Source organism: Polyodon spathula, chromosome 15, assembly GCF_017654505.1.
Source record: "Polyodon spathula isolate WHYD16114869_AA chromosome 15, ASM1765450v1, whole genome shotgun sequence".
Classification (NCBI taxonomy): Eukaryota; Metazoa; Chordata; class Actinopteri; order Acipenseriformes; family Polyodontidae; genus Polyodon; species Polyodon spathula.
In genome coordinates, this window is record NC_054548.1 from 22,120,209 (window position 1) to 22,147,512 (window position 27,304).

Consider the following 27,304-nt stretch of genomic DNA (forward strand, 5'->3'; position numbering starts at 1 on the left):
CTTTTTTAACATTTTTGCAACACCTACCAAGCATCCACATATGCACAGGCAAGCACACACACAAAATCTAGTGTATTCAGCTGGAAATCATGGGTGAAAGCACTGACCTTTTTCAATTCTATTACTGTCAGCACACATAGCAGGTGTCAGAATGAAAAGACCAGGGGCCCATTGCATAGGACACTTCACTTAATTACACTTAATTAAGCTTGACACTTAAAAATTGTATATTTCTTTCCTTAACCAAGATAGCCTTTAAAATATGCCTAAAGCACTTATAATAAACCAGTATATAGATCATTTATGTACACAATAGGTGTTGAAAGATACATGTTTGTATTTAACATTACAGTGTGAAGAACTTTTTTATTGGGTCATGTTTTTAAATGTATCTTCCATTCATTAAAATACAGAGACAAAAGCACAGTTACAAATGATGTTGTTAAAATGAAAAGCTTAATTTAAAGAAAAGTCATTACCCAGATGCAGGTGTCTCTATGTAGTTTTCTTTTTTTCACATTTTGAATAAAAAACATTTTTCAATCAAAAGGTTGCGCCAAGAGATAGAGGAGTCCCCTTGTGGGTGACATAGATATCCAGATCATGCTCCCTCCTGAAACAAGGCTGCTGGTTTTCTGATCCAACAGCAGCTATTCATTTCAATCAGAGCATTGTTCCAAGAAGAACCTGGATCTTATGGCAAGCGAAATTATCATTTAGAGATATCTCAAATTCATTTAGAGATATCTCTAAATATTTGAAGATATCTCTAAGTCATTTCCAGATATTTCAAAATATGTGAAGATGTCTTCAAATATTTAAAGATATCTCTAAATCATTTTAAGATATCTATAATCCATTTAGAGATATCTCAAAATAACTTCCTGTTCATTTAAAGACATCTCTAAATCATTTGAAGATACCGTCAAATAACTTCCTGTTCATTTGGATATATCTTTAAATAGACCGGATGTCCATTCAAAACAAAGAGCATTTTCACAGGAAGTTATTTCAAGATATCTTGAAATGGCTTCCTGTTCATTTGAAGATATATTCAAATGATTTAGAGACATCTCTAAATGAACGGGAAGTTATTTCAGGGTCGGGCGCGAGGGAAGCGACTGCACCTGGGCCCAGCCTCTGCTGGAGTCCATACCAAAGATATTCTATATCTTTGCCCATACCAATCCTTTTTTTTTTTTTCTAAGTCCATTATTGAAAAACAAAAACAAAAACTGTTCTCGCGATGGTTCAACAATAAACCGTGGCAAAGTTGTACTGTCAGTCAAAACACACCTTATCAAATCAGAACTACGTAGGCGGGACTCGGCATGAAGATTTATAATAGGCCAGTGTCGATTAAAAAATAACAGACTGTTCAATTTATGGGGGGTGTGGGGGGGGGGGGGCGTTGCATTTATTTCACAACTGCTGTTTGTAAAGATTATAACGAACAGTTTACTAACAACGTATATAATCTCAAATATTTCTGAAAAAAATAAACACATAGGCCAGCAGTCAACTTTTAATTCTCTGTGCGAACTCCTATATCACACCCCCAATTTTCCATAATAGAGTTCCCTGGTGAAAAAAACAAAACAAAAAAAACCCACTTGTTGGAAGTAAGCTAACTTTTCTACAGTTGTGGTAATAAATATATAACGCACGGCATATCGAATATGCCATCAAAACATAAGTGGTGTTGTTCAAAGTGAAAAGAGCAGAAAAGACAGTTAGAAATTTCCCAAAAAGTGTACAGTAAATGGTTTAAAAGTGGGCCGACAACATCAGATGGAAGTATAGTGCAGCAGTGGAACTGCCAACCTCGTCTTCGCATGAAAAATATACAACAGTTGAGCCAGAGGAAAGATGTGAATAAGAGACATCAGATTTTGGAAATGTACAACAACAGCAAAAACTCGGTACCCAATCAGTCACCTTTATGGGATTTTTATGATCCTGTTACTTGGCCTGACTTTTGTACCAAAGAGCTAAGAGTTGAAGTCACGAAACATAAATCTGTGCAGCTAAATAAACTGATGTTTATTTTTTATTTATTTATTTATTTTTCACATTTCACACTCTCGCACCAGGGCCCAGTAAATCCTAGCACCAGCCCTGAGTTATTTGAAGATATCTTCAAGACTTTGAGATGGCTAACATGGTACCCCAAACTGATTTAGAGTTATCTTAAAATGAGGGTTTTAAAGATATCTTTAAATCATTTTAAGATATCTGCAAATATCTTCCCATTTATTTAGAGATATCTCTAAAACATTTAAAGATATATTTAAATAACTGTCCGTTCATTTAGAGCTATCTCTAAATCATTTGAAGATATCTACAAATGAACAGGAAGCCATTTCGAGATGTGTCGAAATGACTTCCTGTGAAAATGCTCTATGTTTTCAATGGACTTCCTGTCCGTTTAAAGATATCTTCAAATGAACAGGACGTTATTTAGAGATATTTCTAAATGAACAGGAAGTTGTTTGATGATATCTTCAAATGATTTACAGATAACTTAAAATGAACAGGAAGTTGTTTGATGATATCTTCAAATGATCGTAAGATATCCTTAAATGAACAGGAAGTTATTTAGAGATACATTTAAATTATTTAGAGATATCTTTAAAACCTTATTTTTAGATATCTCTAAATAACAGTTTGGTGTGCCATTCTAGCACAATACGTATGGTTTCCATAGTATTTAAAGATATCTGTAAATCAATTTGAGATATCTTTATTTCATTTTTAAATATCTTAAATTGATTTACATATGTCTTTAACTTAATTTTAGATATCTTAAAAACTGCACAATTAAAGATATCTGGAATTCAATTTGAGATATCTTGAAATGTTTTACAGATATCTTTAAATATTTCAAGATATTTTAATTTGCAATTTGAGATATCTCTAAACGATAATTTGGCTTGCCATAGGATCTAGTTATCTATGAGACTCATAAGACACATTCTTTTTCTCCTGGCGAACACTCCCAATTGAATACAAAAATGTGATCATAATGATATAAGTGCTTTGGCACTTGGTATAGTCAATATAAAAATGCAAACACATAAAAAGATTTTAAGCCTACTTAACCAAAATGAAGGGCCATCAGTCTCTTCTGTGAAACCAATTCCATTGTCATTAACTAAGAGCAAGGTTTGTGACAAGTCAGGCACCAGGAAGACGATCTCAGCTCTCCTAGAATAAAATAATTGTGACCTTTACTGTGACCTAGGAGGTGTTTTGAAGGAATTTTCTATTTGAGAGCTACACAATTTAAATAATAATAATAATAATAATAATAATAATAATAATAATAATAATAATAATAATAAAAACTGTGAAAATACATGTTTCTGGATTCAAATATAAGATTCTCACAATAGCTACATTTACAAAGAAAATAGATGTAGCCATCTATGATTGTAGCATGATTGTTCCTGAAAAAAATCCACTCCACCTGGTCCTTTTTTTGTTATGGCATGCGTTTAGAACAAACTGGGTGTCATTTTATAGCAATTAAGAAGAGGCTATGCTAATATTTATGATAACATGCATCATAAGAACATAACATTAATTAAACACTCATTGCATTCAAAGGGTGTTTACAACAACTTTGTAAGATTTTAGAATCATATTACAGAAACGTTATAATTTTACTAACCTAATTGTAGTCATCCGGTCATCAGTATCAATAGTTTCACTGTAAAATTAATTTCAAATTAAAACAAAGTATGCCTGGTAAAATAAAATAGATGATTCTTAATTCCAAATCAAATCAGTTTTCAAAGAGAGGTTATGACTACTATAACTATAATAAGAGAACTACATTTTTTGTATTAAAATACTATACAACAGTGGGATTTGATGATGTGATCTCAAGGACCATAAACAAAGGATGTGTTGATTATGCTACACAGAGAGGTTAGGCAGCTGGTGATATTATAGTGGTTTATAATAGGTTAACATACATCTAAATTGCAGGTCTGTGGTTAAAAAACATGTCACTGGAAGACTGTGATACTTTGTCCTAGATATTTTAAGTGGTAATAAACAACATACAGTACAGAGATTGACCTGTTCTCTCTTTATTGAAGACACATTTCTGGAAGCACTGTTTTCTTAGGCCCTACCACATTGAAATGTCAACTGTTAGATACTGTAAGTTATTTTAAAGCTCATTTACTCCCCTCCAGCTCATAGCTTCAACATTTTATTGAACCTGATACATGTGTTAATGGTTGTTTATTTATGTAATCTGTATCCATTGATGATAATGGTCATGCTTGTCTTGTCTCAACAACATATTTTATGGCAAAAACTCTAAATAAAAATAAATAAATAAATAAACATGACTAATAAACAATCAGGAATAACTGCTGGGGACAAAATACAGCTTGATATTTGTCCGATGACTAAAGTTAAAATGAATGCTGAGGCTGATTGTAATAAAGCACTGTCTGTTGTATTGATATTATGCCAGTTTAAAACACATACTGTTTTGTTTTCCTTGATTAAAATGTGCTGTCTCATCTAATGCTATTATTGTTTCAGACATATACCATTAAGAGAGAGAACCTTGTAAAATCCAGAAGAACTTGATAACTTAGCAAATGTCATTCTCGAGCTAATGCCAATTTAAAATGTTGGCTTGTTTTAAGTGTCAGCACATTTTTGATGTGGGATGTCTGATGTACCTGGGCATACCTTCTTAACACACAAGCGGCTCTTCACAGAGTTTTGATTGATGCTGTAATGCGTACAGCTTTGCTTTTAAATCACGAGACTGCTTTGATTGTACTCTGAAATTATTGATCCTTTTTTGGATTCTGTAAATAGAGCTATGTGTTTACTAGCACAACACTCCCAGCCCTTTAATTGATGTGCGCAAGATAATTAATTTTAGTCTCTCTGGCTCACATAGAAAATGTTTGTTACAAAATGGCACTAGCTGTTTTGGCCCTAAGTATTAACATTTGGTACACAGCTATTTGGCTGATTTTTTCTTTCTTTTTTTTTTTTTTATATTTTCTTTTGTATTTGTAGAAGTCGTCTTATTCCTGCCATTGTTCCGCACTTTAATTCTTATGGAAATGTTATTTTTCTCAGTGTTAATGTCAGCATTGTGTATTTATTGATTTGATTAATAATAATAATATAATAATAATAATAATAATAATAATAATAATAATAATAATAATAACAGTAAAAGCATTCAAATAGTGTAATGTGTATTGTCTTCCTCTCTCTGAATTTGCATAATTAAGTAGAAATTGTTAAAAAAAATATAACTAATATAACTATGACATGCTTTCCTGTTCAAGTTTTTCATCAATACATTATTTATGGAGTACAAAACATGATATGTCGAGAAATGTGAATAACTGTATGTATAATTATTTAATAGCTAAAATAGCTTTGTTGATGTTACCACACTCAGGAAATTGTGTTGCTAGCTAAACATACAGTACTTTCATGCGCCATCAAAGAAATGGTGACCTTGTGGATTTAGTTACCATGGATTCCATGGCCTGCTTGATTGGATATGCAGTATTTATCTTTTGGTGAAGGAAAGCTTTGTGTCTCTCAATATTACAGCAGTACAATTTGTAATATTTACTGTACATGCTGTTCCAACAAAAATGGCCCTTTTCAACCACTTCTAAAGGCTGAATTTCTGAAGCGAGGTTTAAGATATGACCCTGCTGCAACTGTGTGCTATCAAACAATTGACAGACCAAGGTCAGGGCATCCATAACTATGAAGCACTCAGTAGACATTGAAAAAAAACTTCTAAACTTTTTGGGGTATTTATAAAGTGGCAGACAATGAAACACACTATCAAGTTGTAGTCATGGTATCATTTCACTAAGTACACTAATCTGTCTCATTCTCTTCTGGCCTGCTCATAATTTGTATGTATCATATAAATAACTATATTTCTTGATAGCCAATAACAGTTGAGATGCATATGAGCAATGCACACTTTTATACAAGGCTGTAATTCCATTGCGGAATTCTGGTTACAATATAAACTATAGTTATTCTGGTACTTTATAGAGATAACGATAAGATTAGAGCACCTAGAGTTTGCATTCTGTCTATGTGTATGTGAATATACCTCTTTTGTCATGGCTCAGTTGAAACCTGAATTTGATCAATCTTTAATGCAGATCTTTTTTAGAGTTTGAAAAGCACAGGGTATGGACTATTAGTAGATCTAAAAAAAACACTCCCAATTCTCCAATCAGATCCTCCCTTCTTTGTGGAATCAATCAATAATAAATAAATAATATTTTTTGGGGGTCCATTTGTTTTTTTCACTGAAGAGCTTCCAATAGCTTTGAGTCTATGGAAAAGGAACAGGCAGCTGCTTGGCACATCATGCTACTCTCAAAGGAGTGAAGACATTTGCAAGTGAAGAATGCTTGCAGGAATCAATGCAAAAGTAACATATTGTCTCCCTTAGGATACAAATAAAACACAGATACTTCCAAATGTCTGACTGCCTATCTATCTATCTATCTATCTATCTATATCTATATATATATATATATATATATATATATATATATATATATATATATATATATATATATATATATACATACACACAGCTCTGGAAAAAATTAAGAGACCACTGCAAAATTATCAGTTTCTCTGGTTTTACTATTTATACGTATGTGTTTGGGTAAAATGAACATTTTTGTTTTATTCTATAAACTACTGACAACATTTCTACCAAATTCCAAATAAAAATATTGTCATTTAGAGCATTTATTTGCAGAAAATGACAACTGGCCAAAATAACAAAAAAGATGCAGTGTTGTCAGACCTCAAATAATGCAAAGAAAATAAGTTCATATTCATTTTTAAACAACACAATAAAATTCATTCATTTTTAAACAACACAATATTAATGTTTTAACTTAGGAAGAGTTCAGAAATCAATATTTGGTGGAATAACCCTGATTTTCAAGCACAGCTTTCATGCATCTTGGCATGCTCTCCACCAGTTTTTCACATTGATGTTGGGTGACTTTCAGCTACTCCTGGTCCAAAAATTCAAGCAGCTTGGCTTTGTTTGATGGCTTGTGACCATCCATCTTCCTCTTGATCACATTCCAAAGGTTTTCAATGGGGTTCAGGTCTGAAGATTGGGCTGGCCATGACAGGGTCTTTATCTGGTGGTCCTCCATCCACACCTTGATTGACTTGGCTGTGTGGCTTGGAGCATTGTCCTGCTAGAAAAACCAATTCTCAGAGTTGTGGAACATTGTCAGAACAGAAGGAAGCAAGTTGTCTTCCAGGACAACCTTGTACTTGGCTTGATTCATGCATCCTTCACAAAGACAAATCTGTCCGATAGATAGAAGCAACCCGACGCTCACTGTATCCCTCTGCCAGTAAAGCCAGAATTGAACCCTTCTTTTCCTCACTCAAAACTTTCCTTTTCAACTCTTTGGGCATGGTCAATAGTTATTTTTTTATTCCAATTACTTTTGAGGTACTACTAGCACTGTTTTGCCATCCAGCTGGTCCTATTGCAAGAGGATAGTGATGACCACAGGAGTGGTTTTTATACTTTTCCTCGTTAAATAAGATTTGGTTCAGGTGATCCCCTAATCAGTACCTCATCCAGTAGAATGAGGTATGCCTGTGTTGGAATTCAACAGACACTGGAATGGAATGGCTGCCTGTGATGAGAGTGCAATGGGTCGGAGCTGTGGTCGATCCTCCTGATCGCTGGTGGCGTTGCATAAAACGGGACGAAACCGGCGAAAAGACAAAAGTCGAACCTTCTGGAAATTCCAGAAAGATCGCTCGCTCCGCCCAAACGCGGAAGTCCGCGGCCGCCACGCCATGTACCTCAGTCGGAGTTTCTATGTATGCCGATTGGGTACAGCGGCGACCGGGGCCGAGGCTAAGGGCGGGGTTGAACAATATTTAAAGGACGGTACGATATAAGCTCAGTTGCTCAGTCCTGGGAAAGGCAAAAGGAGATGTGTTGCTGTATTGATTAAATAGTGTATTGTGTTTCAGAAATTGAAGAACAACCAGGACCTCGCTGCTAAAATCCTACCCAGGACCGGGAGCCCCCTAGAGACCAATGCAGGAGCATCCAAAATTTAACTTTAACTGCTTATTGTGTGCGGGACTTTGTTAATTATCATTATTTTTGTTTTATTTCCTTTTTGATTGGAATACTGGTTGGTTGCCATCTACAGCCAAACAAATAAAAAACCCTGCTGTGGGGAAAAACTACTCAAGCCTCCTGTGTGTTTCATCACTGTTTTGACTCAGCCCACTAACCTCCTACACTGCCATACATGTAGATATGCTGCTTTAAGAAAAATTTGCAGTGGTCTCTTAATTTTTTCCAGAGCTGTATATATATATATATATATATATATATATATATATATATATATATATATATATATATATATATATATATATATATATATATATATATATATATATATATCTCAAAGGCATGTTTTTATTTTTTTTTTAAAGCTGTTGTATACAGTATAACACTTCTGAAAATAATCCCCTAACCAAGACTTTAAAAAATACATACCAACAGTCCTCTGGGTACTGTGTGTCAATGCCACTCCCATTGCCCTACAATTGGTAAAGTTGTGTTAGAATCGGAAGGTAAACTGCACAAAGAAAATGGCTATTGAAGTGTAGATAAAGTTGAGTTTAAAATCTTAGGGACTGCACATTTAGGTGACTGTAAACCTTTAGAAAAAAACACAGCAATTTAAGTCAGATAAAAGCTGGCAGTCGACCACAGCATCATTATGCAAGTAGAATCCACCCTTGGTATTACATTGACCTTTCAGAAATAATCTGCTCTGTGCTTGAAGGGGTTCTTAACTGGAACTCCCCTGTTGTAAGCACTAAATGAAATAATGACGAACAATAATGAGGGCTTGTATAATATCCCCCCAGGTAATTTGGTTAAAATTTCAACTGCAGTGCCTGGGCAGTTTTTAAATCTGGCATTGTACTTCATTATTTCTTAATTACACTTCTGTCCTTACTTTACTGTCTATAACATTTAGTTTCCACAAGAGAAACTTTTGAAAGTCCTACTGGTATGGGAATAATACAAATGTGGAAATGTATTTCTCAGTTACTGCCATGCTATTAAAGCCCTGCATGCCTGTGTTTAAAGGAGAATCACCAATAGGCTTCTCTTCTCTTGCTAGGTGCAGTATTGTGTTTTTATGTGACCTACATTGTACCAGTAACGCTTGGACAGATTTGCTCTTCAGTTATCAAGATTTTGTTAACAAGGCCCTAACAATTCCTTCTATTGAGATACCATTTGATCTACTTATATATCGTTTCCTTTGTAAGAATTAAGAATGTGCTAAATTGATTTTAAATAATACAGTACATAAATGATATGTTAAAATTAACTGCAGCAATATAGTCTTTTATCTAAAGGATGTGTTATTTAAATGTAATCCTGGCATCCATGCTAATTTACTTATCAAATCTGTTTTAGGAGTTTCATATATTTCGCACTTTACATTAAGTAGTTGCACAGTAATTGCATGAGTTCTTACACATAATCAGTAATTACAATGTTATAATGTATAGTTACAATGCACTTAACATGTAAATCTCTCTGCATGTTATCTGTAAGTACACAATTGTATCAGAAAAGGGTTAGGGTCCTATGGTTAAGTGCAGAGTTAGGGTTAGGGTTAGGATTGGGGTTATATCATGTAAAAAGCTTTACAAATTAAGTACATTGTAACTATGCATAATAACCTTGTAATTATGTGCCAGTACACGTGTATTTTCTAACTACTATGTAAATACACAGTAATTAGAGACACTTAATGTAACATATTATATATGTATCTGAAATAGAGTATTATTGAGGAGAGAGACTTTGCTTCAAATGGGTTTCTGCAACTTTAAATATAAGGAATGTTTACCAGTGTATATTGAATTTGGCTAGGACAATGTGGTTTACACACCTCCTCGTCTTTGAAATAGTGCCACAGAGCTTTTAATGTATTACTTAAATAAAACAAACCTGTTTAGTTTTACTTAGATTGAAGTTGTTAATCTTTAATGTTAACAAAGATAGAATCTTTCACGGATGTGTTCCTAGTTAATGTATTTCATAGGCAGGTCCTCCAAGCCAATATATTTCACAGATAGTTCCCTAACCCTGCCTCTTGATTCATTTGACACGATGTGAAAGAGAAGAGATGGATGTGATCTTTACCTGGCACAGCAGACAGATGTCATGGGTTTCATTAAAACTACCTCGTATTCTCGAAAGTCTTCTACAGTCCAAGTGCAAACATCACACCTACACCCAAATTAAAATATAAAGTTTAAATCTAAATGATAATTTGTTGTATTAAGCAAAGTTTTTGTTACTAATGTATTTTTTCCTCATAGAGCAACAAAGACCCACCCCGGCCCAGTGGTGCACTTAAGTGACAGTCCCAGGGACGAGGGAAAGGTAAGCACAGAAAGTCTAAATGCAATATAGTGATTCACACAGAACCGTGGATATTCAAAAGGGATACACTAGGAAATGTTTCATTTGATGTCAAACATCCTGATTTTAAAGTTGTGGTTGAGCTAACTGTTATAAAAGTGTCAAATAAAATGTGTCAGTCTGCAAATTGGAGTCTTGTTCACTAAAGAACTGAAACTATTTTACATAGAGAGGTATGTTAAATTGAGCTAAAGAGCGGTGCGTCTAAATGCAGACACTGATTATTAGAACCAGAATTGTGAACCAGCATATTAAAACTCAACTTACAGTAACAGAGTCTCTGTAGTGCATTTATGTCTTAAAAATCAAATGGCAGATAGGGTTTAATGGATGATGGTATTTAGATCCACTGATGTAGAGATTAGACCCCAGATTGTTCAATCATACTTAACTGGAAATTGATGAGCGCAAAAATAGCTATAGGCAACACTGTGTAAATGAGGACATTATAAAATCAAGTGTCACTCAGATCAGGAAATTATGAATATATCTCACAGTAGAGCTGCTTGGAACAAGTTGATATTTCATGATTAGCAATGCCTCTGAGAAGGAATGTCTTTGTAGTAGACAGTAGTTGCCACATTTCGGATATAACCGTCTACATTGGGAATGAATGAAAAGCTTATGGATGGATTATTTGTAACAGTTTCTGATTGAATTCTGCACATCAAGAGGTTTGCAGTGAACTTTTTTCGAACTCCCTGTATACAACAGGGCCTCTCCTGAGGTAGCAATTTGCAGGTTAACTCATATTTATTCAAGTTTGGATCACAGGAAATCTGGAAATTTCTTTATAACCGTTTAACATATTTTTTTTTTAGGATATTTAATAAAAAAACACAATGTTAAGGTTTATTGAACAAACCTATGGGTCATTCCTCCAAGCAATATATTAATCAGTGAATCTATCTATCTATCTATCTATCTATCTATCTATCTATCTATCTATCTATCTATCTATCTATCTATCTATCTATCTATCTATCTATCTATCTATCTGTCTATCTATCTATCTATCTATCTACATCTCATTATGAGGAATTAACACATTTGACTTTAGCTTATTTATTTACTTCAGTTTGATTGTTACATCGTTCAGTTTAGAATAATATACTGCAACTAACATCTTACTGTTCCCTGGACCAGCTTTAATATTACAAGCAGTTGTACAAATATGGTTAATAGCTACATGCTTCACTCCTTAAGAACCCCAGAAAGACTTTTTGCATCAATGATAATCAAATTAGTCTCACCTTCAGCATCTGTTTGAGCTTCTCAGCTTAAAATGGTGTTGTGCTGTGCTATTAAGTTAGTTGCTGATGTTTATGAGTTGTAGTACAGGTATGTAATTTTCATGCAGTTTGTTTGCAGTAGGTTAATAGGGATAGTACACCTACACATACAAATTAAATGCATCTCTCTAATAACTGGAAAAGCAGCCTATTAAAATGCAAGGGGCTGCATGAGCCTGCTACAAGATTTATCACACATGGATGGTGCATACACTATTTCTAATTATTACAGCCTAACCAGAATAAAATGAGCTGATAATACAGTAGTTGTAAATAAGTGTGGGCACATCAAGTTTTTTCTCAAACATATCAATCAGGTGTAGAGTGGGACAAAAATTAGGACCAGATAACACAAATGACTGATGGAATTACTGTTTTCACTGTTGTAAACCCAATTCATTGTATCTTTTTATTTTAATACAAGGTTATCCATGTTTGATAGAAACACATGAAAAGATAAATACATGTATAATTACATAAGCTAGATAAATACATGTCTGATTTCATAAACTAGACAAATATATGTCTGATTACATAAAAGCAAAGGAACGTGGATTAGTGCAAGATGACAAACTAAAATATCACGTTCATTTTGTAATTAGAAATCCTATTATAATAAGAGGTGCAAATGCAGACCTAAAAGAATGCCAAATGTTCAGGTTTTCTGCACAGTTCTTTACCACAGACGATATACATTTCAGTGCTTTGACACTAGTGTAGGTATAGTACTATTTCAATGTTTTTTTGTCTCACTATCACTCACTCCTTCTTCTTCTCAACTTGCTACTGGTGCTCCCTTTTCAAATAAACCTCCCCTTACCTGGTTCATCTGAAATCTCATTAAAGACGCGACATATAAGTACACTTGCAACAAGCTCCATGAAGTTTTGTCAAAATCAATTAAAACTTTTCATCATACAGAATGCATTACATTTGGTTACACTTTATTTTTTAAACAACATTACCATGTTGAATTGAACATAATAAATTAGTGAATGACTAATTCAAACCTATTGTTCTGCTTAGTTCAATAACAGGTAAGAAATGTGTCAAGTTTGAAAATACCTTTGGACATAAATAGATCTGTGTGGCCAGTGAGGGAGAGAACAGCATTGCAAAGATATTTTCAAATAGTAACATTATAACAATTGAAGCAGTAATAATGCTATGCTTCCATTTCAGGGATGAAAGTAAGACTGTAATTGCATAGTAGTTTGATCCATTCCTGGTTTTACTGTAAGCTTAATAATAAGACACACCTGAACTTGTTACCTATACACTGGGGCTAATGAAGCTTATAGTTAAATCTGGAATGGGTGAAACTGCTATGCAATAGGAGTCTTATTTCCATCCCTGCTAACACTCTGGGCCTAATAATAAAAGCACTTGCTGACTGCCTTAATAAAACAAACTTTGTTTAAAACTAATGAAAGTCTTCCATATTGCTATTCATAAAAGGATCTGAGCAGACGGCCGACTGTTGCAAAACATTTTATGAATGGGTATACAGTTATTCAAGAACCAAAATCCGCCTCTTTTTGATGACATTATCAGCATTATTAATGTTCCCTAGGTGGAGTCGGTAGCTGTTGCAAAAAGAAAAACGGACTGTTTGCAAAACCTGATTCCGATGCCCCTAACACATCTGCCAAAAATTCATTTTTTTAAATAAATACTTTGTGTTTTCATTTTGTTTGGCAACTTGGTAAATACATTTCCACACGCACACATAAGATTTTCATTCTTAACAAAAAATAAAAAATACAACTAATCAAAAAGCACTGTAAGAGGACGTTTGAATAATACTGTAATAATAATAATAATAATAATAATAATAATAATAATAATAATAATAATAATAATAATAATAATTTTAATATATTATTATAACTATAATCATTTCGACAGGCATTAAGCCTTTATGAATAGACCCCTCTTTGTGTAGAGGGTTTAAAAGCTGTCAAGTCCCTCTTCATCCCCAGTGTTTAGCATAGCACTACTTTTACCATTTCAACAGCCACGATGACTTTCTGCACCAAATATTAATCCTACAGACAGTGTTCTTTCTTGTATGATCTTTTTGCTTGGTTTCCTGCTTGCTCTGCACGGTCCAACTTCCCTCTAAAAACATCAGAACATGACAGCCTACCCTGAATGACAAGACAGTCCCCTGCTGAATTTGATAGTGCACAGCTGTGTCCCTGGAGATTTACTGGTTCCAATTTTTGCTTACAGCTCAGGGTGTCTTGTACTGCAGGTGACGTCACTCATAAAGCTATTGCGAAAATCATAAGGCGGAGGTTCACTACTGCAGATTCTTCTTCTTCTTCTTCTTCTTCTTCTTCTTCTTCTTCTTCTTCTTCTTCTTCTTCTTCTTCTTCTTCTTCTTCTTAATAATAATAATAATAATAATAATAATAATATAATAATAATAATAATAATAATAATAATAATAATAATTGTGATTATACCCTACTGTAGAAAAAAATTTAGTTTACTGTTTTCGGAACTGGATCTGAAAACAGGTATTACCACAGAAAACCTCCTGTAGTGTTTAAACTGTGTTGCAGTAAACTTTGTGGAAAACGGTGTTCATTTTAAACTTTAGACAATAACTGCAGCTTTGTGTGCGTGTTTAGGTTTCATAGATTAGTCATTCCATGTTAAACACAACAAAAAAACTAAAATTGAAGGCATGACATACTGAAAGCAATCAAGTTCCAAATCCCACCTTAATCCCATTTTCCAGACTGCACTCTGTTTGTTTGTTCAGGGGGAACTGCTCCTTAATGGGAACGCATCGTTTTGGTTTGCGTCCAAATAATAGGTTTATTTGTGTGGCTGAGATTAACAGGTTTAATGCTTTTATCTTAAACCAAGCATATCCAGTATTTGTTTTGTTAATACTTCAGGGAGTGCAGAGTGAATCTGGACCATGTGAGATTTTAATTGGGGTTCTTGTCATGAGCTGACAAGATTTGGTTTGTCTCATTTGAAACTGCTAATACTGTGCAACCCACTTTCACATTACATATTAAATGAATTCACATGAATTCAAATACAAACACCCGTACCAACAACACTTACTTGTGAATTTACTTCCTACATACTCTTTGTCAATCAGATGTTGTCCACTCTGCCACTTTGGGATACGGAAACAATCATCTCCAAGATGTACTAATTGTTTTAAAGAAAACCTCACATAACCTGTTTTACTCTCCATACAGATGCTGATAGGCTTTGAAAGTGGAACAGTAGTGTTATGGGACCTCCGAGCAAAAAAGCCAGACTTCAGATTTTACTATGATGAGGTAAGTACAATAAGCTGTTGAGTTATTATTATTATTATTATTATTATTATTATTATTATTATTATTATTATTATATTATTTCTAAATAGTCAAAATCCATCATGTAAGCAGGTAGCTGTATCATTATGTAGGCTGGCGATAATCACATATAGAGAAGAGATAGAGATAAGCGTTTTTGCAGAGATTTAGTGTGAAAGACTTAGTTAAATAGAGTGTTATTGCAGGAGAACATAAGTGTAACATTAGTTAATAGTAACACAGATAAAGTAAGGCCGTTCTGTCTCTCTGGTCTTACAACTCCTCCACTCCTACTCTACTGTATGTGGGGCGACTTACACATGAACACTGCAAGTCTGTGCAAAAGTCATGTCAGACAGGGGACCCTGTCTCACAGCACAGATACACAGTTTTAATGCTGAATAATGTACACAGACATGAATGCTGCTGCTTGACTGACTGAATATACTGTAGACTCAGTCCATTCTGTACTCACAAGCTTGACAAGGATTTCCTCTTGGTATGGAACAGTACTCATGTCTTGAACCCTGTGATAAAAAAAAAAAAATTAAAATATATCCTCTCGTCTATTCTTCCTGAACTGCTACATTTTCACTAATCACCTCGTCGTGAAAAGGCCATGCTCTTTCTAGGTATTGTCATTTGTATCATATTTGTGAAGAGCATAAACAACAAATTGGAAAGGAGAGATACCCTATACATTTAAATCTCAAATTTAACATTTATAAGTGGTAACCTTTGTCCGCCAACATTGCAGGTATACAAATGCCACCCATTATCTTTCCAGTCAGTCTAATTGAGTCCCTGTGGGACAAATTGAATTTATTTTGAGGCATTATAATATAAAGATCCCAAACACTGCATGTAACTTGCCAACATGAGTCCAAGATCATTACTTGTTTACATTAGAGAGCTTTCTTTGTCAAAATCAGGGGTGGGGGGGGGGGTGCTTAAATTGCTCACAGTCAAGTCACAAAGCAGGATAATAATGTGAAACATTACATGTTTGGTTTATTGGGAATCGAAAATACCTTATTAGCTGACACACTAGGTTGAAATCAAAATTGAATTCAGAGATCCATTTCCCTTTTACTTTCCCTTTGAAGGATCCCCTCTGTGATTATAAGACATGGGCTTCACGTATCAGTTTTTCTCAAAGATATATTTTTATACCCATTTTCAGGTGTGCTCAGCATGCCACATATGTTGCTATATATAACAGAAGAATCTAGAACACCTTTGACTCTTAGCCCTTTCTTTATCTTTGTTTTTCTTCACCACAGTCTGACTCCAGCAGTAGGGGTTATTATGTTTTGCAACAAAACCAAATGAGATCAAGGGGTTTGGGGTAGCTGAACATACCATGGCTCATTTGGAACAATCAATAACACTTGTCCATTCAGTTGTCCATTCGCTGAAGAACTAAAAACCTCCTTCAATGGAAATGGCAAGAAAATAAACACAAGCCGGATAGCTTACATATTGTAAGTCCTTAAATGGAAAGGCTCCTTTGTACCCCCCAGACATTTTGTGTGTGTGCTTACCTTCATAAAGCTTCTAAGAAGTTCTGATTTGCTGCAATGAATAACATATGTCTGTTTGTTCTTCATCAGTGTTTCGGAGCCCCCACAGCTGTGACATTTAAAAAATGACATATTGAAAAGCATTGGATCACAACATATAAAAAAATAAATAAAAAAATCAAATATCAGATTTGGGTCTTAGCAGGTTCTGAATTCATGAGAAGGGAAATAAATTATATTAAATATTCTCATTTACCTACTGTAAAGCATAATCTTGTATGTGCTCCTTAATCTTAGATATTATTATCGAATTTAGTCAAGACAGACTATTGAAATTGAATTTAGGACCCTTAAATGTATTTATTTTTTTATTTCCAGTAAAACTGCTTTCTAAAGGTACCTTGAAACTTGAATGTGTTCTACCGTCCAAGCCAATAGAAGTAGATACAATTGCCTGATTACTGATGTTTCTACATGGGTAACTCTGCAGCCTCACACACAATAAAAAAATCAATAAGGAAAGCTATAAACAATGAGAGAGGAAGTCCCAAACAGTTCTGAATCCCATGCAGAACTATGGTTTATCTGCTCAAAAATCTATATCTTTATTTTTAAAACTGAGCCCTTCTGCTTCAACTGCAGCAGTTACACTAAGGCAGAGACAACAGCTGATGTGCTGTAATGTTTGTCCTATTAACTCAAATAAACAGGTGAAACATAAGATTTACTTGCATGTTCACCATTGATTTATGTAAAATATATTAACACATCTGTGCCAGGGTAGAATCACGACCCAGACTGGCTACCAGCAGGAATTAGACCCAGAGATTAGGTTTAAACCTAAAAAAAACTATGAGTAGGGTGGGCATTTGCCTTCTACCATGTTGATAAAAAATGCAAAAATCACAGTTCAGACTTCCCCATCCCCATCCCCCACCATCTTCCTCATCCCCTTCCCCTTCCCCATGCCCTTCCCCTTCCCCAACAAACAGGATTTCTGGACCTTTTTGTACACGTGGCCACTCCCCAATTAGCAGGGACACACACACACTATTTACAGCAGCAGGGCTACTGCACCAGGAATGGAGGGGGTAGACCAATGCCAGTTTCAAGGGTCAAACTGAAGAATCCTCATCTTACTGAGACAGATGTACACTTCCTTATCTCCAGTAATCCCGGCCCGGTGCAAGTCTCATGTTAGATGTTGCTTATCACACAACTTCAGAAAAAAATAACACTGAGCCAAAGAACCTCAGTATAAACAAAACATAGAAAAAGCACGGGAACTAGGGAAAGGCCACAGAGCTCCATCAGCGCTTCTCTACGACTGTCAATACAATTAGACATTTCACAACATACTTCTCTAAATAATCTAAAAACAGGTTCATCTCTTTTGACTGTACATTCTTTCTGACTATACATTACAAATACAGTATATGCACCTCCAGATTGGTCCTTTTAAAACCACTGAAATGACAGCACAGAGTAGAGTTTTTTCCCCAGGAATAATAGTGCTATAATCATAACATGCTACATCTATTGTCATTGTAAATGTAACCATTGAGTAGTATTGAACATCCTAACTCCCATTTTAAGTTAAGTTTACATTTTAGACAAAATCCTCCCAAACAAGGACCATGTCACTACCAGTCAGTGCATAGGAAATCTCTGAGAATTACAGATGTTGATAACAGTAGATAAGAGTTCTCAGAGTAGATGCAATTCACTGCGGGATATGTTTGATGCAGAGATGTAAATAGTCTTTTAGGAGGGAAATACTTAAATTTTTTACATCCACGTGTTAAAATGTTCTGAGAAATCATGGCAAACACATGTGTTCATGAAAATTGTTTGCTACATTAACATGTATAAATATCTCATAAATGAAGTGGAAACTGCGCTGCACAGATATGGCAAAAAACAAACTTATTACTAATGCACAGATAATGATGTATAAGCCGAGCTTTGCATAAGACATCAATTAAGGCTCTTTGTCTATTAAATGTGGCTCTATCCTTAGGTAAATAGGTGGATTGACTTTAATATTGAATGTCAGTTATGCATTTTAATTTCTGAAATATTTCATTCATTGAGGGTGCTTACATGACTGAGTTCATATTTTTCAGATATAGAGTTGTAATCTAAATTGATCTACATCTTCTTATACATCAGATAAGCTGTGTTTTTTACTCTGCCTTGAGTGCAAATTTTACACTCATACATTATTAATGGAATTGATGTTTGTCAAAAAAAAGGTGAAGGAGTCATTTAAAAAAATAAAAAAAATAAAATAATTGCCTGATGGATTACCGGCTGACGCATTCAAGCAAATTAACTTAGTTTTCATTTTTTACAAATGGAAGTACAGTACCGCTATCTCACAGGCTCACATAGCAGTTGTCTCTTTTCAATATATATGTAAAGCAGCATCCCCACTTTTCCAGAGCACTACACCTCATAAAACTAGCCTCTAGGAGAAAATGTTTTTTTTTTTTAGTAAGATGGTACTTAGAAGTCTGGCTTTTGCTTCAGGGGCCATTCCACAATTTAGTCAAAACAGCTGTGTTCTTGTATACAGTATATATGCCTTAGAATTCACCTGCGAAGAACACCCTTTAAGAGGTATTCTAACTAAACATCTGCCCTTTCTTTTTTTCTTAGCTTATGTGTGCTCATTAACAAATCATAAAAGAGTAGTTTTAGTCTTAACATTGTGAGGGGCAGTTCAGGAGGGTTTTTTTTTTTTTTTGCCATATTTTCATCCTCCACTGGAATTAACTCATATTCAATTTGAAATCAGACTCGATTTTTTTCAGCCCCAGTTAGAATCAGTCTTGCAGAACTCAATCTCTCTCACTGGTGGCTGAAGTTAGTTAATAATGTGAAGGACGCAGGAGGCAGGTTTTAAATATGCCGATTTTTTTTTTTTTTTTCTGTCGGAACACAGAGGCTGTGAAAATGTTATACTGTCTGGGAAATATTGGAGGTTTGTGAATTTCTTTAGCAAGTATACAAAAACATGATGTATGCAGGTGATCTTTGAATTTATAGTGTAATGTCCAGTTGCACATTAAGATTAGTACAGGATGATTTTACAGTCTGCTTTCATTTGCTGCAGACGAAAGAGTTGCATTTGTGTCTTTAAACCCTCAATTCAGTATAGCATATTTACTTTAGTTCACACACACACACACACACACACACACACACACACACACACACACACACACACACACACACACACACACACACACACATATATATATATATATATATATATATATATATATATATATATATATATATATATATATATATATATATATATATATACTGTGAAGAGTGAGTGAATGTTGGTTGCTTCATAATTATCCATCCATAACTATTAAACATTCGGTAGTGCTAAATTTAGAAATACTAAAAGAAACCTCATTTATTTCAATGATACACATTTTGACTATAAGACTTTCTCAATGTCTTCTTGAGCCATCATTTAATTTAAATGTTCATGTTGATATGCATCATTTTACTAAACAGTTATGGAACTAACTCTATTATATCTCTATTGATTGCTAATTAAATGGTTTCTTGGGAAACAGAGAGACAGACAGACAGAAAGAAAGAAAGAAAGAAAGAAAGAAAGAAAGAAAGAAAGAAAGAAAGCTTTCAAAGCTTCCTCAGCTTTCAAAGTTATTTTCTTATGAGTGTGTACTCAACTCTTCTCTCACTGAGACCTGAGACTGGGATTGGAATTAAATTATGACATTGATATAATGCAAACAAATAACACAAAAAGATGATCTACCAGTAAATACTTACAATGGTGTTATGACTAAAACTTAATTCATCACATTTTTGTATTGTTTTCTTATCTGGTACACTTATTTGCATTCACCGTGAGGATATCATTGCTGTAATTACAACTGTGATTTATACACCCCTTCAACTGAAAAAAATATATACAGATGCAATGGTCTCTTATTTCCTTTTTGTGTGTATTGCTAACAGCCTTGTGGGTGGCACAAGCAGAGGGATATCATATCATACATATCATAGTTCCTCATAAATAATGTTTTATTTCCCCAAAGCACCTATTGATAGGCACAGTTGTGTTACTGGTGTTTTATTTATTTATTTATTTATTTTATTTCTAATGATAACATGCAACTGAATACACATTTTATTTTCCAACATTCCTGATTATTGGATGCCTGCAGCAATTTGTCCCAGTTCTTCATTTAATGTTGCTGTCTTGTGTTCACATCTTACAGGCCATTCATTCTGTAAGCTGGCATCATGAAGGCAAGCAGTTCATGTGCAGCCATTCCGACGGAAGCCTGACCATGTGGAATCTGAAAAACACTGCCAAACCTTTCCAGATCACCTTTCCACATGGTAAGGGGGCAACTGATTTTTCTGGACACTTACAACCACTGGTGTTTGTCTTTTAGCTGCAGTCTAGTGTGCTACTAAAATCAAACCTTATTACAACAATAAGTAAAAAAAAAAAAAAAATGGGAATAGTACTACATTTAGAAATGCTCAGCTAAAACTTTGAAGACGTCTCAAATAAAAATACAGTTCCGCTTTCTAATGAATTACTTTCCTGACATACTGTAGACAACCTGAACATAGCACTTCAAGTGTCAGCAACTTCATATCAAACACAAGAGAATGGACCACACTAGAAAGTTGTATTGTATTTTGCTATAGAACGTCCTGTGGAACAGTGCTATGTTTTATTCGACCCCCACTTTAGAAACATAATTAAACGCAAATATGATAACTGTGCTTAAGTTATATTTCTTGGTTTTCAAAATCATGAAACCCTCCCATTCATTGATGCACAGTAGTGTGAGATCTTATTACTAATATCTAACAGCAACCTTTATAGAAATGTGTGAAAAATCGTTGGCCAAAAGTAACAGTTTCTGAAGTTATCAGGCACTGCTTCTTGATTGTTTCATTTCTGAAACACTTGTCTTTGACTTATTTAACTTAATGGTTGACCAGATTACTGGAACTTCAGTAACCAGCATTTGTTGTGTTTGAATTGAACTGCTGCTCATCTATAATGTCTCAATGCACAGACATACACTCCTAATACTATTGAGTTTAGCTGTGTGATTTACATCAGCACTTAGCAGCAGCTGTGAAAATGAATGCATCAGCATTGGTGATGTTCAGGGTGTTTGTAAAAGATTCAACAGCAGTTCACCCTGTATTAGCCATGCCCCACCTGGCAGTGATTAATAGCAATGATTCACCTACACATTTGCTGTAAAACTGATAAGCTCAGCAGACCCTGCCAAACATTTAACAGACAGTTACAGTGCCTATAGAAAGTTTTTCTACTTATCCACACACCATACTCCACACTGTTAAGGGGAAAAAAGTTTTTATTGGGAAAAAAATAAATATTAAAAATGCAAAACTGAAAGATCATAATTGGATAAATCTCCACCTCCCTGAGTTAGTACTTGATGGAAGCACCTTTGGCAGCAATTACAGCTGTGAGTCTGTTGGCATATGTCTCTACCAACTTTGCACACCTAGATTTGACAATATTTGACCATTCTTCTTTACAAAACTGTTCAAGCTCTGTCAAGTTTCTTGGGGAGCATTGATGGATAGCAAACTTCAAGTCATGTCACAAATTTTTGACTGGATTAAGGTCAGGGCTCTGATCGGACCACTCTAGGACATTTACCTTTTTGTTCCTTAGCAACTGCAGGTGGGCTTCAAGGTGGGCTTTCTTGAGTAATCCCTTCCATACAGGCCAGATTTGTCAAGTGCTTGGGATATTGTTGTCACATGCACACTTTGACCAGTCTTGGCCATAAAAGCTTGTAGCTCTTGCAAAGTTGCCATTGGCCTCTTGGTAGCCTCTCTCATCAGTCTCCTTCTTGCTTGGTCATCCAGTTTGGAGGGACGGCCTGATCTAGGCAGGGTCTTGGTGGTGCCATACACCTTCCACTTCGTAATAATCGTCTTGAATATCCAAGGTATATTAAAGGCCTTTGATACTTTTTTAGTCCCATCCCCTGATCTGTGCCTTTCAACAACTTTGTCCCAGAGTTCTTTTGAAAACGCCTTGGTGCTCATGGTTGAGTCTTTGCTTTGAAATCCACAACCCAGCAGAGGGAACCTACAGGAACTGCTGAATTAATCCAGAAATCATGTGAATTACTACAATTTTATACAGGTGGAGGCCTCTTAACTTGGTGTGTGATTTTGAAGGCGATTGGTTACACCTGAGCTAGGATTGCTATTACAAGGGGGATGGGCACTTAACCAACTAAGCTATTTTAGTTTGTATTTTTAATTAATTTTCTACAAATTTGTAGAATATTTTTTTCACTTGGAAGTTGTGGGGTAGGATGTGTAGATAAATGAAACAAAAAAAAAAAATATTGCTTTTTAATTCCAGGCTATAAGGCAACAAAAGGTGAAGATTTTGAAAGGGGGTGTAGATTTTCTATAGGCACTGTAAGCCTGTTAAATGACTCACTCCTAAGGATAGCAACCTTGTATATGGTATATTTTGCATAAAAAATATAATAAAATCAATTATGTAAGAGAGACAGGTACATTATATAAAGAATACAGAACCACCTATCAAATATAAGACATAAAAAGTAAATGAACCAATAGTTCAGCACATTACAAGGAACAGACACACTATGGATGACATAAAGTTTGTAGTTTTAGAACAAAATTAATTAGATAATGTACAGTAAGGAAGAATAAAATAAAATAAATAGATAAATACACTTGATACCATGCTGCCTGAAGGTTTAAATAGAAAGGAACAGTAAACCATGACATCATTAGCTATATAGTGAATGACATCAGATTTAAAGAGAAATAAATGTGTGGTTGCCATGGCATCAGAAGGCAACAAATACCTCCAATGTTTGTTTTTAAACACACTTTCCCTTGACAAAGGTATGCTAAACCTAAATGTTGGGAAGTTGGCTCTTTGAGCATATATATATATATATATATATATATATATATATATATATATATATATATATATATATATATATATATATATATATATATATATATAGTAGGGTCAGAAATTCTAAAATTATAAACTAAAATATCAATAAAAGGATTGCTGTTACTTTCTCTCTTTAAAATGAATACACACTATCATGGAAAAGACAATGGGATTACTTCCTAACTGAAAATTATGTAACCTGTGTTTCAGATTTCATTTACAAGGAATTCTGAAATGTATTTTCTGATTGTATGTTTATTCCAGTGTAATCATATGCAAGGGAAGGTAACAAACTGGACTGTACTGGAGATGGGATTACTTTCCTGTCTTGCTCATTTACATATATCTACAAAATCAACAATCATCCTGATTGACCTCAGTTAGGACAATGCTTTTATACTTAAATGTTAAGACATAATTGAGTTTGTGAATAAGATGTGAATGCTTTGATAATTGAGACTGTGAATCGGATGTTAATTCATCTGAATTGAGATTGTGAATGGGGAGTGAATGCTTCGATAATTTAAATTGTGAATGGGGAGTGAATGCTTCGATAATTGAGTTTCTGAATTGGATGTGAATGCTTTGATAATTGAGTTTGTGAATCGTTGTGAATTCAATAACTGAGTTTGTGAATTGGGTGAGAATGCTTCAATAATTGAGTTTGTGAATCAAGTGTGAATGCTTCAATAATTGAGTTTGTGAATCAAGTGTGAATGCTTCAATAATTGAGTTTGTGAATCGGGTGTGAATGCTTCAGTAATTGAGTTTGTGAATCGGGTGTGAATGCTTCAGTAATTGAGTTTGTGAATCGGGTGTGAATGCTTCAGTAATTGAGTTTGTGAATCGGGTGTGAATGCTTCAATAATTGAGTTTGTGAATCGGGTGTGAATGCTTCAATAATTGAGTTTGTGAATCGGGTGTGAATGCTTCAATAATTGAGTTTGTGAATCAGGTGAGAATGCTTCAGTAATTGAGTTTGTGAATCGGGTGTGAATGCTTCAGTAATTGAGTTTGTGAATCGGGTGTGAATGCTTCAGTAATTGAGTTTGTGAATCGGGTGTGAATGCTTCAGTAATTGAGTTTGTGAATCGGGTGAGAATGCTTCAGTAATTGAGTTTGTGAATCGGGTGTGAATGCTTCAGTAATTGAGTTTGTGAATCGGGTGTGAATGCTTCAATAATTGAGTTTGTGAATCGGGTGTGAATGCTTCAATAATTGAGTTTGTGAATCGGGTGTGAATGCTTCAATAATTGAGTTTGTTAATTGGGTGTGAATGCTTTGATTAGAATATTGGAAAACAATGTCATCCATTATTATTAAACAGGTGTTGGGGAATAAGACTGACTAATTTACACCTCTAGAATGTGAAAATAAACATATTCACTGGAATCATTAAAAAGGATTGGATCCTATGTGGTTTTTTTCATTGGATTTTCTTTTCTTCTACAACAGCAAAAAGCCAGAGAGATGGAAAGAAACCAGACCCATGCAAACCAATCCTGAAAGTGGAATACAAGACATCAAGGAGCAGGTGTGTTTACTTCAGTTTTGTACTCTGACACTGACCTGCTGCCTCACTTCGGTTTACTTACAAAGGTTACTGTCTCCAAGACCAAAGCAGTTGAACAGAAATAAGAAATTAGTTGTGGCAATTTCTTAAAAAACACAGTTTCAGCAAAAAAAAACAAAAAAACAAAAAAAACACTGTAGCCAGTTTATAAACAATACTAAAACATTAAAATGACCAATAAAACACAACATTTAAACGTAAATCACTCACTTTTGTTTTAAATAAGCCTGAATTAAATCATGGAAATGATTGATGGATGCAGGACAGGTTGATAGAGATGTATTGGGATCTGGCTTGTTGAAACACTTTCCAAGCTGTTTTCTGCTATCAGTGTGATAACATTTGCTCAGACTGTTTTTGCAAATTACCCTATATCTTAATAGCTTGTCTGTTAGCCTCCACCTCACAATAAAAGCATTAAAAGTATTCTGTCAATTCTCTAGAATTCACATACAAAGTTTCATAAAACTGTAATATACCAAAAGCACTATTATCCAGTATTATCACACTGCAATATGAATGGCAACGCCCTTTATACTGTCTTTCCACCATTATAATTTGTTTTAATTTTTGTTTATGATTGAGTTCTTGTTTTTTTTTTTTTATGTCAGTTTATGGGTACATTATGATAATCCATAAGAACTCTACAATTCCTGTATTATGTTTAAGAAACTATTTTCACAATGAAACCACACTTAATCTTTGCTAGGCATTTTGTCATTCTGTAGAGGCATGCCATAAACTAGCAACCTCAGTCTCTTTTTATTTAGTGTCATTACAATCATAAATTGTTGCGTAGATGTTTTCTCCGCTGAGATTTAGCTCAGTCATTTTGTAAATATCACTCTAGTTTATTAGATGGAATAGCTTAGGGTATTTGGGAGTTATACATGTATATGGCAGTCAGATAAGCACCCTCCAGGTACCAACAGCTCAAGGCAATTCATCTGAAAACAGATGTGAGAACTGAACCTTTCAGAAACATTCGTGCACTACGTCGGTAATGGAAGAACCATGAATGGAGATTAATGTATGCAGTTCACAAATGTAGTTTGAAAAAGAAAATGTACCAGGACTTTAGTTTATATAATACAATACTGTTGATGTGTTGAAATAATAAGGAAATGCTATATATATATATATATATATATATATATATATATATATATATATATATATATATATATATATATAGATAGAGAGAGAGAGAGAGACACACACACACACACACACACACAGTCAGCACTCGCAAATCTGACCCTGTAACATTTTGATTTTAATGATGGTTAAACAAGGGTAACACATAGCTAATTATTTCTTTATAGCCAGTTCCAACCCATGTCCGATTTTTAAAGGGAACATAAAAAAAAAGATACAATCTCAAAAATACATAGCTGAATAAACTGTGTTTTAAAATAAGTAGGCTTCCATTTAGATTTACTGTAGTTGGTGTTGTTGGTACAGTACTATATTTTCAGTAGAATAAGTATTAATTCAGAAAGATATGATTCTGAAAATATAATTTGCCAAAAGAGACGACACATGGACTGTAATACAGTACATACTTTAAATCTGGTACGTATTGTTACAGTATGTAAAATTCCCCATTAACTACACAATAGCATATTACACATGCACAGTATTAAAATAGTATCCAAAGTCAGTATTCAAGATTACAGAATATTGTGCTCGTTCAGGCCCTAATGTAACAGTTCACTTGCAAATGAAAATACACAGAAGCAACTAAAGATCACTTTTTTTTTGTTAATATCTCAGGGTCCTATGTGGGGTGAGGTGGATGGGGGGTGTTGGGGGGTTGCCATCTGGGGAAAGGGGAGGGGGAGAAAATGGGCATGTTCTTTTGTAACATTTTTCCTAGATTTAATCTTTTTTTTTTTTTTTTTTTTCAGATTTAGCTTTATACATAAATGATAATAATAACATAGTTAAAAGTTTTGAATTGTGTACTTTGTGATATCATTTATAAATATTGGAAACATATTATCGCATAATTCAACATTTAAAGTCA

General features: G+C 34.3%; 1 protein-coding gene across 3 annotated transcripts in view; it reads left to right on the forward strand.

Annotated features, from left to right (window-relative positions):
- The window catches only part of LOC121327553 (syntaxin-binding protein 5-like), a 162,230-nt gene that overhangs the window by 100,606 nt on the left and 34,320 nt on the right, over window positions 1-27,304 (forward strand). For all 3 annotated transcript variants that reach the window (XM_041271637.1, XM_041271639.1, XM_041271638.1), the window contains exons 6-9: window positions 10,447-10,510; window positions 15,069-15,152; window positions 20,965-21,088; window positions 25,158-25,240. In XM_041271637.1, coding sequence (XP_041127571.1) covers window positions 10,447-10,510; window positions 15,069-15,152; window positions 20,965-21,088; window positions 25,158-25,240 — 355 coding nt within the window. The remainder of the gene's footprint in view (window positions 1-10,446; window positions 10,511-15,068; window positions 15,153-20,964; window positions 21,089-25,157; window positions 25,241-27,304) is intronic.